The sequence below is a fragment of the Phalacrocorax carbo genome, chromosome 12 (assembly GCF_963921805.1).
Source record: "Phalacrocorax carbo chromosome 12, bPhaCar2.1, whole genome shotgun sequence".
Classification (NCBI taxonomy): Eukaryota; Metazoa; Chordata; class Aves; order Suliformes; family Phalacrocoracidae; genus Phalacrocorax; species Phalacrocorax carbo.
In genome coordinates, this window is record NC_087524.1 from 1,833,719 (window position 1) to 1,851,650 (window position 17,932).

General features: G+C 45.7%; 1 protein-coding gene across 1 annotated transcript; it reads left to right on the forward strand.

The window, feature by feature from the left end:
• The first annotated feature begins 285 nt into the window (after nt 1-285).
• On the forward strand, nt 286-17,469 carry PKD2L1 (polycystin 2 like 1, transient receptor potential cation channel). The gene is made up of 15 exons (XM_009500181.2): nt 286-580; nt 4,519-4,632; nt 5,939-6,066; nt 7,130-7,386; nt 8,265-8,489; nt 8,846-9,074; nt 9,426-9,596; nt 10,337-10,518; nt 12,734-12,854; nt 13,535-13,633; nt 14,396-14,517; nt 14,837-14,954; nt 15,192-15,328; nt 16,089-16,236; nt 17,203-17,469. The coding sequence occupies exons 1-15, from the start codon at nt 286-288 to the stop codon at nt 17,410-17,412; spliced, it is 2,556 nt and encodes an 851-aa protein (XP_009498476.2). The 3' UTR covers nt 17,413-17,469.
• The last annotated feature ends 463 nt before the right edge of the window (nt 17,470-17,932 follow it).

Here is a 17,932-nt window from a genome sequence, read left to right on the forward strand (position 1 = left end):
GTGCCGGTGTTCCCAGGGCTGCCGGGATAATAGGGCTGATGGTGGTTCCTAACAACGGGTGGTGCCACCCCTCTGATAGGTGTCACCAGCCGAGCTGGTATAAAAGAGAGAGGATGTGTGCTCTCCGCACACGTGGGAAGCTGGTGGTGTGCCTTCTCCTGGGTTGCTGAGGCAGACAGGCTGTTTGCTGTTGACTGATTCTCTCTCTGCTAGCTTATAACTCCAGCCTGGGCAGGCAGTCTTCACAATTCCAGTTAAAAGTACTTCTGCTGGCAGTGACTAGCCATGAGCTTGTCTCACCTAAACAACAGAGCCGAGAGCCACTTTCGAGCCTCAGAGGAGCATGAACTGGAGGCAGTGGGGAAGAAAGCTTGGGATAATCCTGTTTACAACGGCTCTCCCTCTACCTCCTTGAAGATTCAAGCCATCTACAACCCCAAGACCATCCTGGAGAATCCCTATGAGAACTTTGAAGAGGTGGGGGATCCGCTACCCTACCAGGAAAAACAGAGCAAAGCTGTGGATGGGAAGAGAAGTTGTTTCCTCAAGTGCTGTTTCTACATCTTCAGAGGCATCCGAGGTAAAGCTCTGATATCTCACTAGAAAGCATTTACTAGCCCTTGGGAACAACAACAGTTTGGGGTGCGGGTGAGTGTGGGGATGCAGAAGGTAGAAACGCCGTGGTACCTGGGTAGCCCAGGAACCTGCTGCACACAGAGCAGCATTACCCCTGAGATCATCTTTGGCTGACCTGGAGGGAGCATCCTCATTCCGTGTGCCTTGCTGTAGCTCCAGGGTCTGTCCTGTTACCTTTGCTACACGGCAGGAGGTACAGGCAGACATAGTGGTGTGCTCATGGTCATGCAATGAATCTGTTGGCAGAGGTTAGGACAGAGATTAGGTGTCTTGAATCTGCAGGAGCCAGCCCTCTGCTGATGAGACTATTCTGTCCTTGTGTGCGTTTCCTAGATGGAGCGGTACTGGCCCCTGTGTTACAGTAAATTAAGAACTGACATAAATATCCACCAGAGAAAATCTGGCACTGTCAGGACTGAAATGCAGATGATAACAGGAATGTATCAAACAAGGCTTTGCTTGAAGCTGAAAGGAAGAGGTGCTAGTTTCCAGTTTAAAAGACAAAGGGGAATGAAATATTACGCAGGCTTATTCAGAGGCAATCTGAAAGGTCTCCTGAAAGGATACGGCCCTGGGCAAGGGCATATGTTGAACAGTTTCTTATAGAAGGCATAAAGTCCTAATGCTGTAAAAAACAGGGAAGAAAAAGCAATAAACTATTTCTCAGGGAAACTATTATTTTCTTGCCAATGTATCTTTCTTCCTGACTTAGAAGAACAGCAACACCAGGAGCTCTGCTTCCCGGTCTTGCAAGAACCTTTCTCAGAGCTGTACCCTCTAACAGTACATGTGAGTGAATAACAGTATAGCCTGGTGGGAATCACACAGCCCCCCGTGATCAAATCTTTCCTACTTGCCGCTGCAGTTACAGTCTAACACTATTAATTTACAAGAAAGCCAGAGCTGAGGCTTTAGAGGTTTTTCCTGGCCAAAGAGCAGTGCTGGGTGGGCTTGGTGGGCAATAACAGATTGCTCAGAAGCAGTGTATCATTTACCTGTTTTATTCTGATATACTTTCTTCTAGGCATTGTTTGAGACTTAAAAAGGAAAAACAAATCCATACTTTAACATCAAAATTCCATTTGTCAGATGCCAGGATTGAAATCGGAGCATGCAAATGAAAACACCCGTCAGGACAGTACAGCGTTCCCTTCTCTGTGACTGTTGCCGTAGTGTGTCCTGCCAGCAAGGGTGGTAAATAGAGTTGTAGGACATACCAGAACTGGGAAGATGAGATCCAAAGGCCAGTGCAGCCAGGACAAAGGCCTTTGCCAGCCTCACAGAGGTGGGGACTTCTTCCGTGAAGAATTTGCATCCTTCCTTTGCATCGTTACTAGTTGCTCATTATTTTTCATTGCCTCTCCAGATATTGCTGGTTCCCCCTGCCTTCCCCTTCCATTTAATCACATCAGTGTCTCACGTGGAAATTAGAGGTAATACAGATAAGTTGCTTAGCCAAGGACAGTTTGTGGGATGTTTTCCTTATAAAAATATTCCTTGGCATTACATGTCCATAGCTCTATGGGGGTACTGGTCGTAGCTGGCTTGTTGAGGTCTTGTCCTCACCAGCTACTGAGCTGGACTACCAGTGAGTAGCTGCTGCTCCTAGTGCCACTGCTCAGGACTGTTCCTACCCAAACTGTGTCCAAGCAACTCTGAGTCCTCTGGTTCCTGCCTGCCTCCTGCCACATCAGCTGTTCATGGCGAGGCTACAGGCAGGCTTCGCTGGGTGTCTGGGTGGCACGGAGGCTGGTCGGGGCACCCAGCTTCCCACTGCCTTTGGAAGGCTGTACCCGAGGCTGTGAGCTGCTCACTCACCTGGGTCACAAGGCTGGTTTAAAAGCAGCCTCGGAAAATAATGTAGATGTTGCCGTTAATTCTCACCAGTAACTTATTACTATCAAGAAGGCAAGAATTATAAACAAATTGCATCGATTGCATGTTTTCTAGATTCTGAGGTTTTTTCTTTGCTCTGCCTTGTGAGTGCGGGATGGTCATGCAAGATGCCACAAGGAAGCCTGGATGCCTTCTAGTCTTGAGTATCCTTCTGCTCCAAAAGTCATGCCCAAACCAGCTGTATCCGCAAGGGTATCCTGTGGTGCCACAGGAGACACAGATGGGGACATGCTTCATCTATGAGGCGGCGTAATTCCATGCAATGTTTCTTAAAGAAACAGCTGAAACCAAATCTCAGCTGATATAGTGTTACAATTACTGGGTGAAGTCTGAAAGGGTACTGGGCCAGCCTCAAGGTCCTCCAGGTGTAATTTAGGGCAAGTCTCTGAACCAAGTTTTCAAGGATATTTGAGTGTCCCTGAATTTAGATGTTCCCAAGTATGCTTCTAATCCCAAAGCAAAGAAAATCTGTGCCTCTGTTCCCAACATGTGGATAGTATGGGTACCCTGCCTCGTGGAAAACTAAATAAACCTGTTAAAAGATTGTGGTGTAGTCGTATCTAGAGATGAAAGGGGTCATTTAAAGGTGACCTGAGCAGATGGGAGGTTGTTGCCCCGTTTTTCTCCATTGTGGAGATTCCTGTAAACCATGTGCTACTCTCTCCTGCACATGAGTTGGTCCAGATCATCTCCAGGCTCTCGTTTCTGTTGCTGGTCTGGCATGTCCAGAACAGGCTCCTGGTCTGTCTGTCCAGGAGTGAGGGTAGATGCTGCAAGAGGTGCTATAGTAGCTGAAGGTGAAAAAAGCTCTCTAATCTGTTGAGATGCGAAAGAGCTACCGAAAGGACAGGCCTAAATGCACACAGACCCCTATACCACTTTTGCTTGCTCCAGAGAAAAAAGCCCTTCGTCCTCTGCCAGAGATGACTTCAAATGTGTGGCCTTTGATCAGCTTTCATCCTGGCTTGCAGGAAGACGAATGTTGCGTACTACTGGGGCCAGGCATCAGGGCTGAGGTCTCCAGGAGCTGCAGAAAGCACCAAAACTATGGGTATTATTGACGTGGCTTCCATCACTAGGCTTTCAAGTGGAAGTTCTTATGCCTTTCAACTTCAAGAGCGTTTAAGAAATCACAACAGAAAGCCATTACAGCAAGAACAAACAAATACACTAATGGTATCAGGCAGTTCATCAAACCCAAAATATCAAGGCTCTTTTTAAAGGACGTGTTTATCTCTTTGTTTTGTTTTTTTTTGATCAGCCCTGCTGACATTTAATGAGTTGCTTTCACTGTGTGAAGAAATCAGATCACTAGCTGATGCAATTGGCATAACTGTATTGAACACAGCCGAGTTCCATTGAAAGACATCCCAAAGATAATCTGGCTCTAAATTTTATGTTGAAAATATTGAGTTGGGTTATTTGATTGAGTCTTATGACGTACAAGAAAACTGCAAGAGTTTTTAGGTAAGCAAGGGACAAATATTTGGGGCCTGATGGTTCAATGTACACTAAAAGGACTAAGTTGTAAAGCTAACATCAGATGCAGTTCTGCTATCGAAGTCCTATCAGAAGGTCAGCTGTTGGCACACGGATGACTGAGATGAAATTTTGTGTTTTCAAGAGTGCTTGTGACAAAGACTGAATTTCTGTGAAGAGTAAGCTGAAAAACAGGCAGGAAAAAATCAGTCCATATTGAATTCAAGCAGAAAATTGGGGAGTCACTTAGCAAAATAAGAAAACTGATATATTTCAGTTTCAGTCAGCCCCAAATCTGTGGTTCATGCTGGAATGATTCTTCTTGGGGGATATTTAACACATTTTTACAGCTCGTGGTCAAGTTTTGAAAAGAAAAGTGGTTTTTCCTTTGAAAAGTGACAAAAATCCAACTCGCAAGAGTGTTCTTTGGGGACAGGACCTTAGCTTCTCACATGGCCTTTGAGAGTGGCCATCAAAGCTCTCCAATTTCTTCTTTACACTCGGCAGGTTTGTGGGGCACTACATTGACTGAGAACACAGCTGAAAACAGAGAGCTTTACGTGAAGACCACACTGCGAGAGCTGCTGGTCTATATTGTGTTCCTGGTGGACATCTGTCTACGTAAGTAGCTGTCACATCTCATAGGTGTCTTTTCTGTGTGCAGCTCAAGGGGAATAATGCGAGGTTTTATTATCAGACTTCCTCAGTCTGCCGTAGGTGTTAAATGTATTGCACATGCCCTCACTGCAGCAAGCAGACGTGTCATTAACCTGCTGAACAGCTGCTGTAAAATAACTGTTGGTTCAGTTTAAGCAGTATTTTCTGATCGGTTCTAGCCATTGACTCCACAGACCTGGGAGAATCTGCCCAGGGACTTTTCTTAGATTCACAGTGAATGTTTAAACCCCAGAGAGCAGTTCTAGAAATTTCCTGGGATCAAAGACACAGGGTTTAGAGAGATTTTTTCCTCTCTGGGACTAGAGGGGTGGCTGAGGTGATAAGGCAGGTGGTAGCTCACGCTGTTGTTCTCGGGTGGATTCAATGCGTCCCTGTGCTGAATGCGAATGGGCTTTGTGTGGGTAGAACAATGGCTGTTTGTTTTTTGGGAAGGTTAATTCATTATCACAGATGAGCACCTGTGGCATGGGACAGTAAAGAGGATTATATTTCATGGACCCTATAGCAGGAGAGATAGACAGACAATACCAACCTGAGTTATTATCGCACTGGCCCAGGGAGACAGTGCTTCTGCCACTCTTCCTAAAGAAAAGATATACGGACACAGACGTACGTGTGGTCACACACTGACTCATCCAGAAGGGGTGGGGGTGGGGGTCTTGAATGTCAGCTGCTTTATTTTCATGGTGCCCTTTCAAGAGTAGGACATGTTCTTAGTGACCACCATGACGGATGCTTTTCTGCAGGGGGGAGCACTGGGGAGTTGAACCAAGAAGTCCAGGGAAGTTAGATCCTGCTCCTGTTGGAGGTTTCTTGGTAGATGAGAACTTAATTGGAGCTTTCCACTTGGGAAAATGGAGTGGTCTCGATACCTTTATGGATTCAGATCAGAACTTCAAAGTGCAGATAATGGACTTTGTTCTGAGAAAGAATATTTCTCTCAGAAATCTTGTCTGAGGAAAAAAATAGTTACCCACGATGCTGCATCATCCAAATGTCTTCTCTGTCTTATAAACTTTAATAGTCTGTCAGTCTGATAGTTTAAATTCTGGAACACGGAACAGATAGATTTGTAAATTCCTAAGAAAGCAGAAAGTAATATGATTAAAGTTCCCAAGGTTTCTTCTCTTGTGCCTTGCTCAGCTTACCTGTGATAGTAGAAGCTACACAGAAAGTGAACATATACATACATTAATGTCAGGCTCCAATATTCAAGTAAAAGGGAGGACGCTCTTGTCTCTTCTCTTAGTGACATATGGAATGACAAGTTCTAATGCCTATTACTACACCAAAGTGATGTCTGAGCTCTTCCTGCAGACCTCTACAGATGGCCGTGTCTCCTTCCAGTCCATCAGCAGCATGGCTGACTTCTGGGTGGTGAGTACAAGCCTGGCCCGGCATGGGAAGCCCTGGAAATCTCAGCTAGACTGGGATATTCAGTCCCCTCTGCATCTGCTGCCTAGTGCTTTCAGCAAGACATTTTGCCTCCACAAGCTTATGCCAGCTACTAGCAAGAGTTACAATATCATTTGCACGCAAAATCTCCACTGATCTGAAATGTAATTTATCCCTCTGAGCACTGTGGCCAGAGTACCGGCTAGGCTAAGCGTTGTGTGCGCCCAGACCAGTCCAGTCCCCAGAAACTCACCAGCTAGGCAGGCAGGACATAACACAAAGAAGTTACTGCAGTATGATGCTCCTTGCACAGGTAGGGAGTACCGGCCTGGAGAGGCCAAGTGACTTACTCCAGGTTTCCTTGTGGTAGAAATGGCTTTGAACCCTGCAGTCTTCATGCTGGTGTCTTAGTAATAAACCTACGTCCCTTTTCATGGGCAGCTGTGGGACCAGCATACTTAACCCACCTGTAATTCACGCCTGGGCTGGTCTGATCTACAGATTCTTTATGAAGACGCTGGATTAAAATTTGCACTGACTTTTATCAAAGAGAATAAAGAAGGGAAAAGATGTCTAGGGTCTAACACATTTCTGTCAAAGACCTGCTGAAGGAATAATATGAGCTACGGTGAATGTTGTTGAATAATTGCAACCACTTATCTCTGACAGTCAGCCAGAAATTGTTTGTCAGTTAGCTTTGTCTTTTCCTGCTGTATGAAAAAAGTTAAATGAACTATGGCACTATTGTTTTTTCCCCGCTGTTTCCAGGGCACTGGCACACCCCCTTCTCATAACTGACACCTCATGCCAGGACAATTTCTTGAGATTTGTGCTCACTGAAGTGCCCAGCATCCCTCCTCCACCCTGTAGCTCCACCAGACCTGGTCCTTCCCCTCCTTAGCATACATCCAACACAACCTTCTACTACTTTCCTCTTGGGGAGTAGAGGGGGGTGGGTCAGGTCTTGCTATCTCAAGTCCAGGCCAAGAAAGTTCCGCTGATATGTGGGCTGCGAAGAAGTTGTTCCCCTCTCCCTCTCTTGCAGTATGCACAAGGGCCCCTTCTGGCTAACCTTTACTGGACAAAGTGGTACAACAATGAGTCCCTAGCAGCACACGGCACCCAGTCGTACATCTATTACGAGAACCTGCTGCTGGGTGTGCCACGCATGCGGCAACTGAAGGTGAAGAACAATTCCTGTGTGGTCCATGATGACTTCAAGGAGGAAATCTCAGGCTGCTATGATGTATATTCAGAAGACAAGGAGGAAAGGGTCTCCTTTGGACTCATCAATGGAACGGCGTAAGTACATCTTCTGCTGTTCAGGATTAGAAAATCTATGGTTGGTTGGTTTGTGGTTTTGGGGGTTTTTTTGGTTTGTTTGTTAAAATAAGATCTGCTGAGCCACAGGATGCCAGGACTGAGCTTTTCACATAAGGCTGGAATTCCCCTTGTGGTCAGCGGCAGCAAGTTCTTTTTGTCTATCAATAAGACCAAGTGTCTCCTTGGGGAAAAGCACAACAGAATGAGCGGCAGAGTGGGGCCTGTTGGGAAAGCCATGAAAAATCCAGTGGAGAATTAGGTAGAGATTGTTGTCCTTTTTAAGAAGGTGAGGATAAATAGAGACATCTGGGACCAGATCTGTCAAACGGATGACGCTATCTGCTTTGCTTTTGGATTTCAGGAGCCAGAGAGAAGGGAGTGCATCCCTCTCATCTTGAAAACCTATTTTTTCTATAATAATGTGAAGTAGTGGCAGTTTAATAACTCTTTGCTTGCTGCATGAGTCTTGGTCTGTGAATGAGAAGCTATTGATAATAAGAAAATATGAGTGCAAGTGTGTTCTAAGCAGAGGGTTGTGTGCAACACGGTAAAAGGCAATACAGCAGATGCTGGGAGTAACCTCCATCCAAACAAGGCTGTGGCAAAGCCAATGAACCTGCAGAATTTTCCTTCCATAGTACGTAAGTTGTGTTGGGTCACTGCTGGGAAGCGCTAGATCAGAAATTTATCAATAATAAAGAACTGATGTAGGCTCAGATCTGCAACAGGAATTAAGTTCCAACTCTTTAATTAAAAACTCCTCTGTCCCTTGAAGACATAATCTAACTTCTCCTGGCTACAAGGTCGTATCCATGCCTGTGATGGTGATGCCTTTGCCTGTGGCTTGTCTGTTGCAGGTGGAGGTACCATTCTGAGGAGGAGCTGGGTGGCTCATCTCACTGGGGGAGACTAACCAGTTACAGTGGGGGAGGATACTACATAGACCTCAAGTTGACCAGGGAAGAAAGTGCCGAAGCCCTGCAAGTCTTGAAGGAGAAGTTGTGGCTGGATCGGGGGACACGAGTTGTCTTCATTGATTTCTCTGTGTACAATGCAAATATCAATCTGTTCTGTGTTCTGAGGTAAGCAGAGTCCCGCTGAATATACTTCTGCCTCTTGCTTCTTCCTCCATGCCACACTTTCTTAAAATGCAAAGATTTTAATGCAGTCCACCAGGTGGGTAGGACTGAGTGATGTCAGTAGGTGTTGCATAGATTGGTAAGACTTGGTCATCCTGACATAACCAGTCACACTTCACCTTTCACCCTTTCCTATTGTGGGCAGTGAAGCAGCAGAGAGAAGGCTGCATAAACACAGGCACAACACTTCCACTCATGGTTTGGTGGATAGTTCATGCTCAGGTTTGATGCCTCTCAAAATTATCTAAAAGCCCCCCTCCCCCTGTTCCTCATTATCAAGTTTTCTTGTCCCCTTCAAGGTTAGTGGTTGAGTTTCCAGCCACTGGTGGTGCCATTCCCTCATGGCAAATCCGGACAGTCAAGCTTATACGGTATGTCAGTGCATGGGACTTCTTCATTGTTGCCTGTGAAATTGTCTTTTGTGTCTTCATCTTCTACTATGCGGTGGAGGAGATTTTGGAGCTCCGTATCCACAAGCTTCAGTACTTCACCAGTATCTGGAACATCCTGGATGTGGTTGTCATTCTGGTGAGGATCCTTACACACTTTTTTGGGGGGAGCAATGGCAGAGAGGTATAAGAGTCAAAACAAGTGAAGGGATGGGGAAACTGATCTAGATAAGACAAGCTGGCACATGTTTTGCTCCGGTGGCAAAATGAACCGGCACAGTAAATGGACACATGCTCTTCTATCAGCTGTTAGGAGAAAATTATTTCCTTAGAGATGCCTGAGGGGCATCATTCAGTGCATTAAGACCTTCTTTCCATCCCCCACCACTACACGGCAGTTGTGAAGTGTGATACCAAGGAACTCTGTGACACACTAATCTCTGCAGAAAGCATGGGCACAGCGGTCACTGCAGACTCTTCCCCTTCACAGCTCTCCATCGTCGCTATTGGGTTTCACATCTTTCGCACCATTGAGGTGAACAGACTGCTGGGAGAGTTGCTGAAACACCCCGACACCTATGCAGACTTCGAGTTCCTGGCCTTCTGGCAGACACAGTACAACAATATGAATGCAGTCAACTTATTCTTTGCCTGGATCAAGGTATTGTAGGAACAGGTATTGTAGGGATTGTCTGGGAGGTGCCAGGCCTCCAGTCTTAGACCTCGTCCTCTGGATAGCTTTGGGGATGACTTTTCTATCCCTTTGAGTGAACAAGGGCAACATCTATATAACAGAGAAGGTTTTTCCTCAAAGTCCTATGCTCTGTTTCACAGTAAATCCAGACAACTTTTCACCCTTCATTCTGAGGCCAGTTGTCTGGAGATAACAGGCAGGGAGACGAGCTCCGACGTTGTGGTGTAAAAGTGGTTTTAGAAAATGCCGAGTACCATATAATTTTGTCCATCCTGTACTATTTTAGTATTTTGGAGGATGATCTGGCAAACCATGTTTTCCTTTCATGATGGCCACCCAGCAACTGGAAATGACTCATCTGTTGGCCGGACTTTGCATTTCAACCAAGACGTCTTGGCATGGTGGAAAGCCACGTTGTACTCGGAGCTCCTCATTAGCCCTGAGACATTTGTCCTTATAGCAGTCCCTCTTGATATTTTCCTTTGACACAGGGAACAAAGCCATGTGTTTATGGTCCCACAGGAAGATGGTGGCACACCTGGGACAAATATCCTGAACACTAAGCCACTGTTCCTCTAGCCTGGCTGTCTTCTCGGTGCTTTGAGACTATAGTAAACCTCTTGTCTTTGTAAGCATGCACATATATGAGAGAGACTGACCTAGCTGATGGTTTGACCTAACTTTGCCCCTCTTCTTTCTTCTTGCAGATATTCAAGTATATTAGCTTTAACAAAACAATGACCCAGCTCTCCTCCACACTGGCACGTTGCGCCAAGGACATCCTGGGCTTTGCTATTATGTTCTTCATTGTCTTCTTTGCCTATGCCCAGCTGGGGTACCTTCTTTTTGGGACACAAGTGGAAAACTTCAGTACCTTTGTTAAATGCATGTAAGTGTATAAGTCAGAACCGTGTTTCCATCATTTCATCAAACGAATTTTAACTACTTTCCAGCCTCTCCCCAATTGCAAATCTGAACGTCAGTCAGACACCGGTTGTATCTCATTGTAATAAAGCCACAATGGTTAATACGTCACAGTCCTCCGGCTGTGACATCTTCACGGACAGAAGAACACAGTGAGAAAATTGAGGGTTGTCACATTGACAGATTTCTGGTTGTCTGGTGTTTATCGGTAGGGGTGTGAGTAGCTGATCCTCCCAGACTTTGAGACTCCGTGCAGCCCTACAATTCAATGGAAATCCCAGCTTTTCATGGAGGCGTTCAGTGAGAGGTTTGTTTTCTGAAGCCTAGGCAGCTTTCCCTTGAGGTGGAGCTGTTAGGCACACCAAGGGTGCTCAACACGCAGAGTGGTGGATGCCTTTCTGCAGAAAACCATCATAGCTCAGCTGATAATTTAGCTTCTCTTTGTGCAGGACCTTCTGTCCCCTCTCACCTGCTGTGGGCCCATAAAGGTGGTAGAATGGTGCTGTCTGACTGCCACTGAGAGCTCAGCAAATTTGTGTTTCTATATACCTATATCTGTACCTATGTACATATAAATACCTATGTATCTATATGTTAGGTTAAACTTCTCTGTCATTTTGGTGGTAAGAACTAAATAGCTCAAAACAAGTGTTCTGCAGTAGGCTCAGTGTGTTTGGTTTTGTTTTCTTTTTCATAAGGAAGAGGCCCAGATAAAAGCTTCAGCGTTTTGAAGTGCTCTGGCTTCCAAATACACTTGCCGAACACATCGTTTCAGTGTCGGCACAACAGCTCCATGAAAACGTCTATTTTTCATCAGATACCACACTTTAATTCAAACAAAGATTTGGGAGGAATACCATTTGCTGCTACAGGGTTTTCACAGGGAAAATCAGAAGTAATGCATTTATCTTATCAAGACCATAGCTTTAAACAGCGAAATGAAAAAGTCAGAAACTTTGTATTTATATTATTTATAAATATATCTGATTTTGACAAGATGAAGCGCTACTTAATTTCTGAGAGTTGGTAGTCATATAATGTGCTAATCTTAATACAAATTCAGCATGAAGTTTTCTAAAATAGGCTATATTACAGTCTAAATAAAGTTAAGTAGACATTTTCAAAGCCAAAGAGATAAAAATGTTTTCATACTGGAAGGAGACATTTCAGCATCACTGAATTGGGACAACTTAAACCAAAGAAGAGGAAGCAATGCCATATTCCTCATCCTTAGACCTGGAAAACATTCCCAGCTCCCAAAACAGTCCAAATACAAGGAATCTGAAATGGAGCTTTGCATTTCTCAGAGAGGAGTTTCAGGCTCTGGGCTCTGAAGGTCCTTTTCCCTGCAGATGGCTTCACGGCCTGTGTCTGTCTTTCTGTCTGCTTTTTTTTCTTTCTTTTAATTTTTTTAATTGGAAGGTATTTTTTTTTACAAGGGTCATTTCACTGATCAATTTCCAGAGAAGTCCCACAGCTAATGTGCGAAGATACCTAAGATGGGGGAATAACCAGTGGGTGGGTGAGCACCCACAGAAGGGGGTGGTGGGGATGTGAGTTAAGATGCCCAGTCCCAGGCAGCCCTTCAGTCCATGGCCCTGCTCAGGCAACGCGAGATATTAAGGGAGGTACCCACTACAGCAGCAGTTTTCAGCCTGTGTTCCGCAGACCTCTGGCATCCAGCTCCTTTAAGGGCTCTACAAGAGGTAACTGAGATAAGCAACCTCCTGATAAATAGACTTAAACTTGCTTCATTATAGGGGCTCTGAATTGCAAAAGGTTGAAGGGCACTGTCCAGTACTAACATCCCCTCCGCAGTCTCATGAACTCTTGCCAGAGAAGGCTTCCGTGATCAAATGCCTTTATAAGGAAAAATACAGGTTGTTTTTGTTTTTAACTCCTGTTTAGACCAAAAGACACTTTGGACACCCAAAAATTTGTGCGGAAACCATGTTTTACTTTCCAGTCAGCTCTTGCTAACCAGAGCAGCTCCATTTACCCCTGAAATACTATGGGTACATTTAACTCACCAGTCACACTGAGTGACTTAGATCCTGCTCTGGCTTGTGCCTGTGACCATCCGGGCTGCAGGGAGGTTCAGGGTTCACCTCAGGACTCTCTGAGGAGGTAGGATAAATGTATGTGCCTTTGTGTGACCTTGTGTTCTTCCTCTCCTGCAGCTTCACCCAGTTTCGGATCATTCTTGGTGATTTTGACTACAATTCCATTGACAATGCAAACAGGGTCCTTGGGCCTATTTACTTCGTCACCTACGTGTTCTTTGTTTTCTTTGTGCTCCTGGTAAGCAAGAAAGCCCTCCTTGTCCCTGTAATGACAGCAGTGTTTGAGACCCCTCCCGGTAATCCCTGAGTTAGGTGCAGTGCACATGCTTAGAGAGAAAGGAAGGTTCTGTTTTGGCAGCTTTGCAGTGCAAATAGACCGAAGCAGACAAAGAGCACATCATTGCAATTGTGGATTTGATGATTAAGGTGATTAAGGGCCATATTCACATCCTTTAAGCTGAAGCTAAAACATACCGGGAATACCCGTGATGTGGTAGCTGAGTCCACGGGAGTCGGTTCAGCTGCTCTGTGGCGGGCACTGAACAAAGCATGGGGGACAGTCTCTGGCTTCCTAGGCAATGGCTACAGAGGGGTGCTCATAATGACCAGGTTAAATACCCAGCGCTCGGAATCCAAATGTAACCTAAGGTCTTGCAGGACGAGCTACCGAAGATGGTATTTGAGCTGGGAACAAATGTACCTTTGGCCACTGCTTTAACGCCCGCAGCGAGAAAGCACGGTGTGGCTGAAGCGGGCCTTCCCTTCACCCCCTTGAGAGTGCCCAAGGGATACCCCGCGAGGAAACAGCTCCTTGTCTAACTGGGCCCTGCACAGCTATGCCTGTCTCTTGCTGCTTCGGCTGCTGGAGCAGGCAAGATGCCTCATGCTTATTCATTTCTTTTCTTCTCCTTTTTCTAGAACATGTTTCTGGCCATCATCAATGACACCTACTCAGAAGTCAAGGAGGAGCTTTCAAGCCAGAAGGATGAGCTACAGCTCTCAGACATCTTGAAGCAGGTAATGAATAGTAAAAGCTGTGCTACTTTCTAGCTAAATCATGAAGCATTTTCTGGAAGTCCCTGACCTACATGGAATTTACTGGAGAAAACCAGTGGTTGCCAACTCCAGATTCACCTTCTTGGTGCACACAGGAGTCACTGTTCCTTTCTTGGGTAGATCAAGCTCCCAGATCCTTTGGCAATGGGAAGATGAGAAAGGAGGTGTTGAGGGAATCCTGTTACTTGAGCATGCTGGTAGTGTTTCTGAGAGCCTTTTTTTTTTTTCTAGGACAAAGCTCTTTTAGTCTTGATAGAGTGTACTTTGATCAGTAAAATGGTAGGTCCTATTTTGCTAAGCTGAGCATGTTACAGTGGTGCAAATCTGGTGGGTTACATTTGGATTTCCCATGGTGAATTCCAGAAAAAGTTTCTGGAAGTTCACAGCTCTGCTGTGGGACCAACATTCTGCAAAGAACGGTATTTAAGACATTATCTTAAGCAGCTGATGATTGGGAGCTCAGATAAAGAGAGAGTCATGAGGAGAAAAGCAGAGGGCAAACTTTGTCATGGAGGCCCTGGCTACCATGTTGGTGTCACTCTGAAAGCGTGATCCTACTTTAGAGGTGGGGCTCATTCAGCAGTGTTGTATTTTTGCTTCTGGAAAGCTTAAAATCTCCCTGTACCACTTAGCACCTGCTCACCCGTATTGCCTTGCCCGCCCTGCCCTGTTTTCACTGTTCTGCCTGCACGATTCCGTGCCTGTTTGCACCTTTGGTAACAGAGCTACAACCGGACGCTCATGAGGCTGAAGCTGAAGAAGGAGCGGATTTCCGATGTGCAGAAGGCACTGCAGAATGGAACGAAAGAACTGGACTTTGAAGACTTCAAGAACAGCTTGAAGGAGTAAGTGAGACAGCTTGAGGGGGGCCCACTTATCCCTTTCTGTTGGTCACAGAGGTAATTTAATTTCTCTGGTTTTCAAGGCTGGGAGAGCTCTAATGTAAGACTCAAAAAAAAAAATAAATAGTTATCATCTTTCCTCACATGTTTAATGTCCTGTTCCAAATGGGTTTGTGTTGCTCTCTCTTTCCCATTTGGGACGTTTAGGTTTGCCACTGGCAGGAGGAAATGGTATACTGATTTCAAAAGGCTTGCTCCAGCACTGTTAGAGCCTAACAGTATAATTCAGTCCCTTGAGCGTTTTCTTTTTATTCTTTTGCAGGCTGGGCCATGCAGACCATGAGATCACAGCAGCCTTCTCCAGGTTTGACAAGGATGGCAACCACATCCTTGATGAAGAGGAGCAACGGCAGATGAAGCATGACCTAGAGGCAAAAAGGGTAAAAAAAAGAAAGGGGGGAAGGCAAGGAAAGAAACCTTCTGTTTGGTAGAGATCACTCCAAAGTAGCCTCAGGAGTCTTTGGGGTTGTGGTATAAACTAAGCAGGCATCTCAGAGACAGCTCCAACTCTGCCTGCATAGCTGCTGAGTATATCACTGCCTGTACAGCTCTGTTATTCACAGTGAAGCTGACACAGAGTTAGTATCCAGCTTTGCAGGATTTTCTTTATCTTCTAGGCTGCTCTGAATACAGAGATTGAAAATTTGGGGAAATCCTATGGTGACAACAACCTGGATGAGAATCTGACCTACGTGGAAGCAAGGAATACCCGTGCCAATAAGGCCAGCTGGGTCTCCAAAGAAGAGTTCCAAGTGTATGTTTGCGCTGGCAGTAGTTTAATCTCTCTGTAAATGAGGGGTCTGATTCCCTGCTGCTTCCCTCCCTGATGTAACAGTTTATGCTGGTGCAGAGCAGTTTCAGTAAGACTTTGTCCCTTTTTATCTTGCACACATGTAAACGAGCAGGTGAGGAGAGAACTGGGACAGTTCTGGTAACGTAGTTGGCTTGTTCCTGTAAAAGACTGGGTTAAGAAATTTTGCCTTCTGCTTCTTGAATAACCTCTGCAGCTGTCAGCTGGCCACAGGCAACGTGCTGGCATGTTTCAGGTCAGAAGGTAGCCCGGTTAACTGGGCCAGGGGAAGCTGATACCCTTACAGAGGTCCTGTGGGAATTAATATCCTTGGCTTATAGCCTAGCTGGCCTTCATCCTCCACTTATGAGAATAAAACTTGGCTATTTCTTCCACAGGAGGAGCATGCTGTGGAGGAGCATGCTACTGAGAAGCACTGAGCAATCCACATAGGGCCATATCAAAGGAGAGGCAGGTGCAATATTTAATAATGGGATTATATGGTGATCCAAACTGGTGGGGATCCATCCTAGGCAGAATCACTGATTACAGATGAAAACATAGTGTAGCAGGGAGTTGTCTTCAGTGGGTATGAATCCATTCTCTCTAATGTGGAGCATTCATTCCTGTTTGAGGTCTGGCCCATTGTCCATAAGATTTCTGCTGCAAATCCTGCTGTTCATCACAAGAAACAGCTTGCAAATGCACTCTCTGTCTTCCTCAGCCTCCTGCAACGTGTGCTGCAGCTGGAACAGTCCATAAACAGCATTGGCTCCAAGATTGATGCAGTGGTGAACAAGCTAGATGTGCTGGAAAGAAACAAGCTGAAGAGAAAGGACCTGTTGGGCAAGCCACTGGATAATGTTAGCAAGGTTCGTAGCCCTCTACCATGCATTTGAACCAGCTTCAGGGTAGGTGACCAGCCCTGCTATGTGAATGGACCTGGTATCACCTTTGCTTTCCTAGTCCCCAGTGACATAAGACAAAAAGCGTTGGGCAGGGTCAGCATTTTCCATGATCAAGCGTCTTCTGTTCACATACAGTGACAAAAAGCTTATTGCTTTCATGTCCCCTCAGTACCCTTACAGACCTTCCCGCTTCTTTGAGGTCAAGCTCAGTCCTGTGGCAGTGGATGCATTCGCTTGCCTTCAGTTCCTTTGCATCTGCTTATCCTCAGATGTCAAAAAAGATCATACTGTCCCAGCAAGAACAGCTCATGATAGTGTTGTGGACTGTGATCTTAACATCTTGCATCTTAACATATTTATCACGAGGCGGAAGGTTGTTAGTGGTGCGCCCGTAGCACGTCATTGCAGACTTGCGACTTTTGCCAAAGACTGCCTATATTCAGTCAACCAGCATATTTTGGGTCTTCAGCTTTAAAGTCAAAGGCAGAAAGGCATGCAGGAGCCATGTGATTGCATTGTGTCTTCATGGCTTCCGTAATGGGAATAGTGCAACAGCACACAGTGACCTAGCTGAGTCAGAAAGAAGCCCCTCTCTATTGCAGAGTAGTTTTGTGACCCCTTCCCATCTGAAAGAGTAGTTTGGAGGGCCCTACTTCTCATGTGAGCATGCAGATTCGCTTTGCCCCAGGATTTCTGTTAATGTTGTTGCAGAGGGTGAAAGGGACGACTGTCTAATGCTTGAATGTTCGTTCCTCAGGGTATTGCAGCAAACAGTATGTTGGATCTTTAATGGACAGGCAGGTTGTACTAATTTCTGGAAGAATGTGGGAAGATAAATTTAAGTATCATGCACACCTCATCACTCACTGGAGTGTTGCTGACTTCTTGGTAGCTTGCTAACAATGCCGGTCGCTTTCTTCTGGTTCACAGGATGAAGAACCCACTCAGGAAGAGCTGCTCCCCCAGAGCCTAGACCAGCTGGGGAAAGAACCAGAAAGCCGGGGAAGGGAATGTGCACAGGGAAACAACCTGAGCAGCAACTGTTCCCAAAATGCCGTCAACCCCATCTTGTCCAGGTCAAGTGTGCTGGGATCTCAGGTGCCCATGAACATCCAGACACAGCCTGATGTGCGCTTCTAGCAAACAGCCCAGTGCCCCCAGTCTGCCTCCCACAGTACTAAGTCACTGTCAGTTGTTTCCCCACTGTTAGAAAAATCAGGACAGCTGGATGCAGATACCACTGTTGCCAGGATCTGGTGATGTGAAAAATCAGGGATGCTCGTTTCCAGCTTAACGATGTGTAGTGTCACAGAGCTAGAACTTCTGGCCCTGGTATCTCTGCAGTAGGTAGGAATTTGGAACCAGCTGTTGTATTAGTTTTCTGCCTCTGAACAGGCCGACACAAAGTCTTTTATCTATCCTTTCCCGAAAAGTAGAGGCTGCTTAGAGACACGTATGTCCAGAGTGGCAATTGCAGCTTGCTCCCGCACGCACCTGTCTGCACAACAAAGACGCGGGAATCGTATAAAAAAAGAAGCGTACAATAATTAGTGTGGGGTGGAAAGGAGAAATTCAGTCATTTGTGTCTACCTGGTTACCAGCAGTTTTGCTCTGTTGTAGTTTGTTTCCAGAACGCTTTGGTAACCCTCTCTGTACCTTA

What these genes read in the sequence shown, in the direction of transcription:
- PKD2L1 (XM_009500181.2), top strand. Translation starts at nt 286, where the DNA reads ATGAGCTTGTCTCACCTAAACAACAGAGCCGAGAGCCACTTTCGAGCC. An exon ending in CATCTTCAGAGGCATCCGAG is followed by an intron (nt 581 to 4,518) that starts GTAAAGCTCTGA and finishes TACACTCGGCAG; the next exon opens with GTTTGTGGGGCACTACATTG. An exon ending in TCTCAGACATCTTGAAGCAG is followed by an intron (nt 13,634 to 14,395) that starts GTAATGAATAGT and finishes CTTTGGTAACAG; the next exon opens with AGCTACAACCGGACGCTCAT.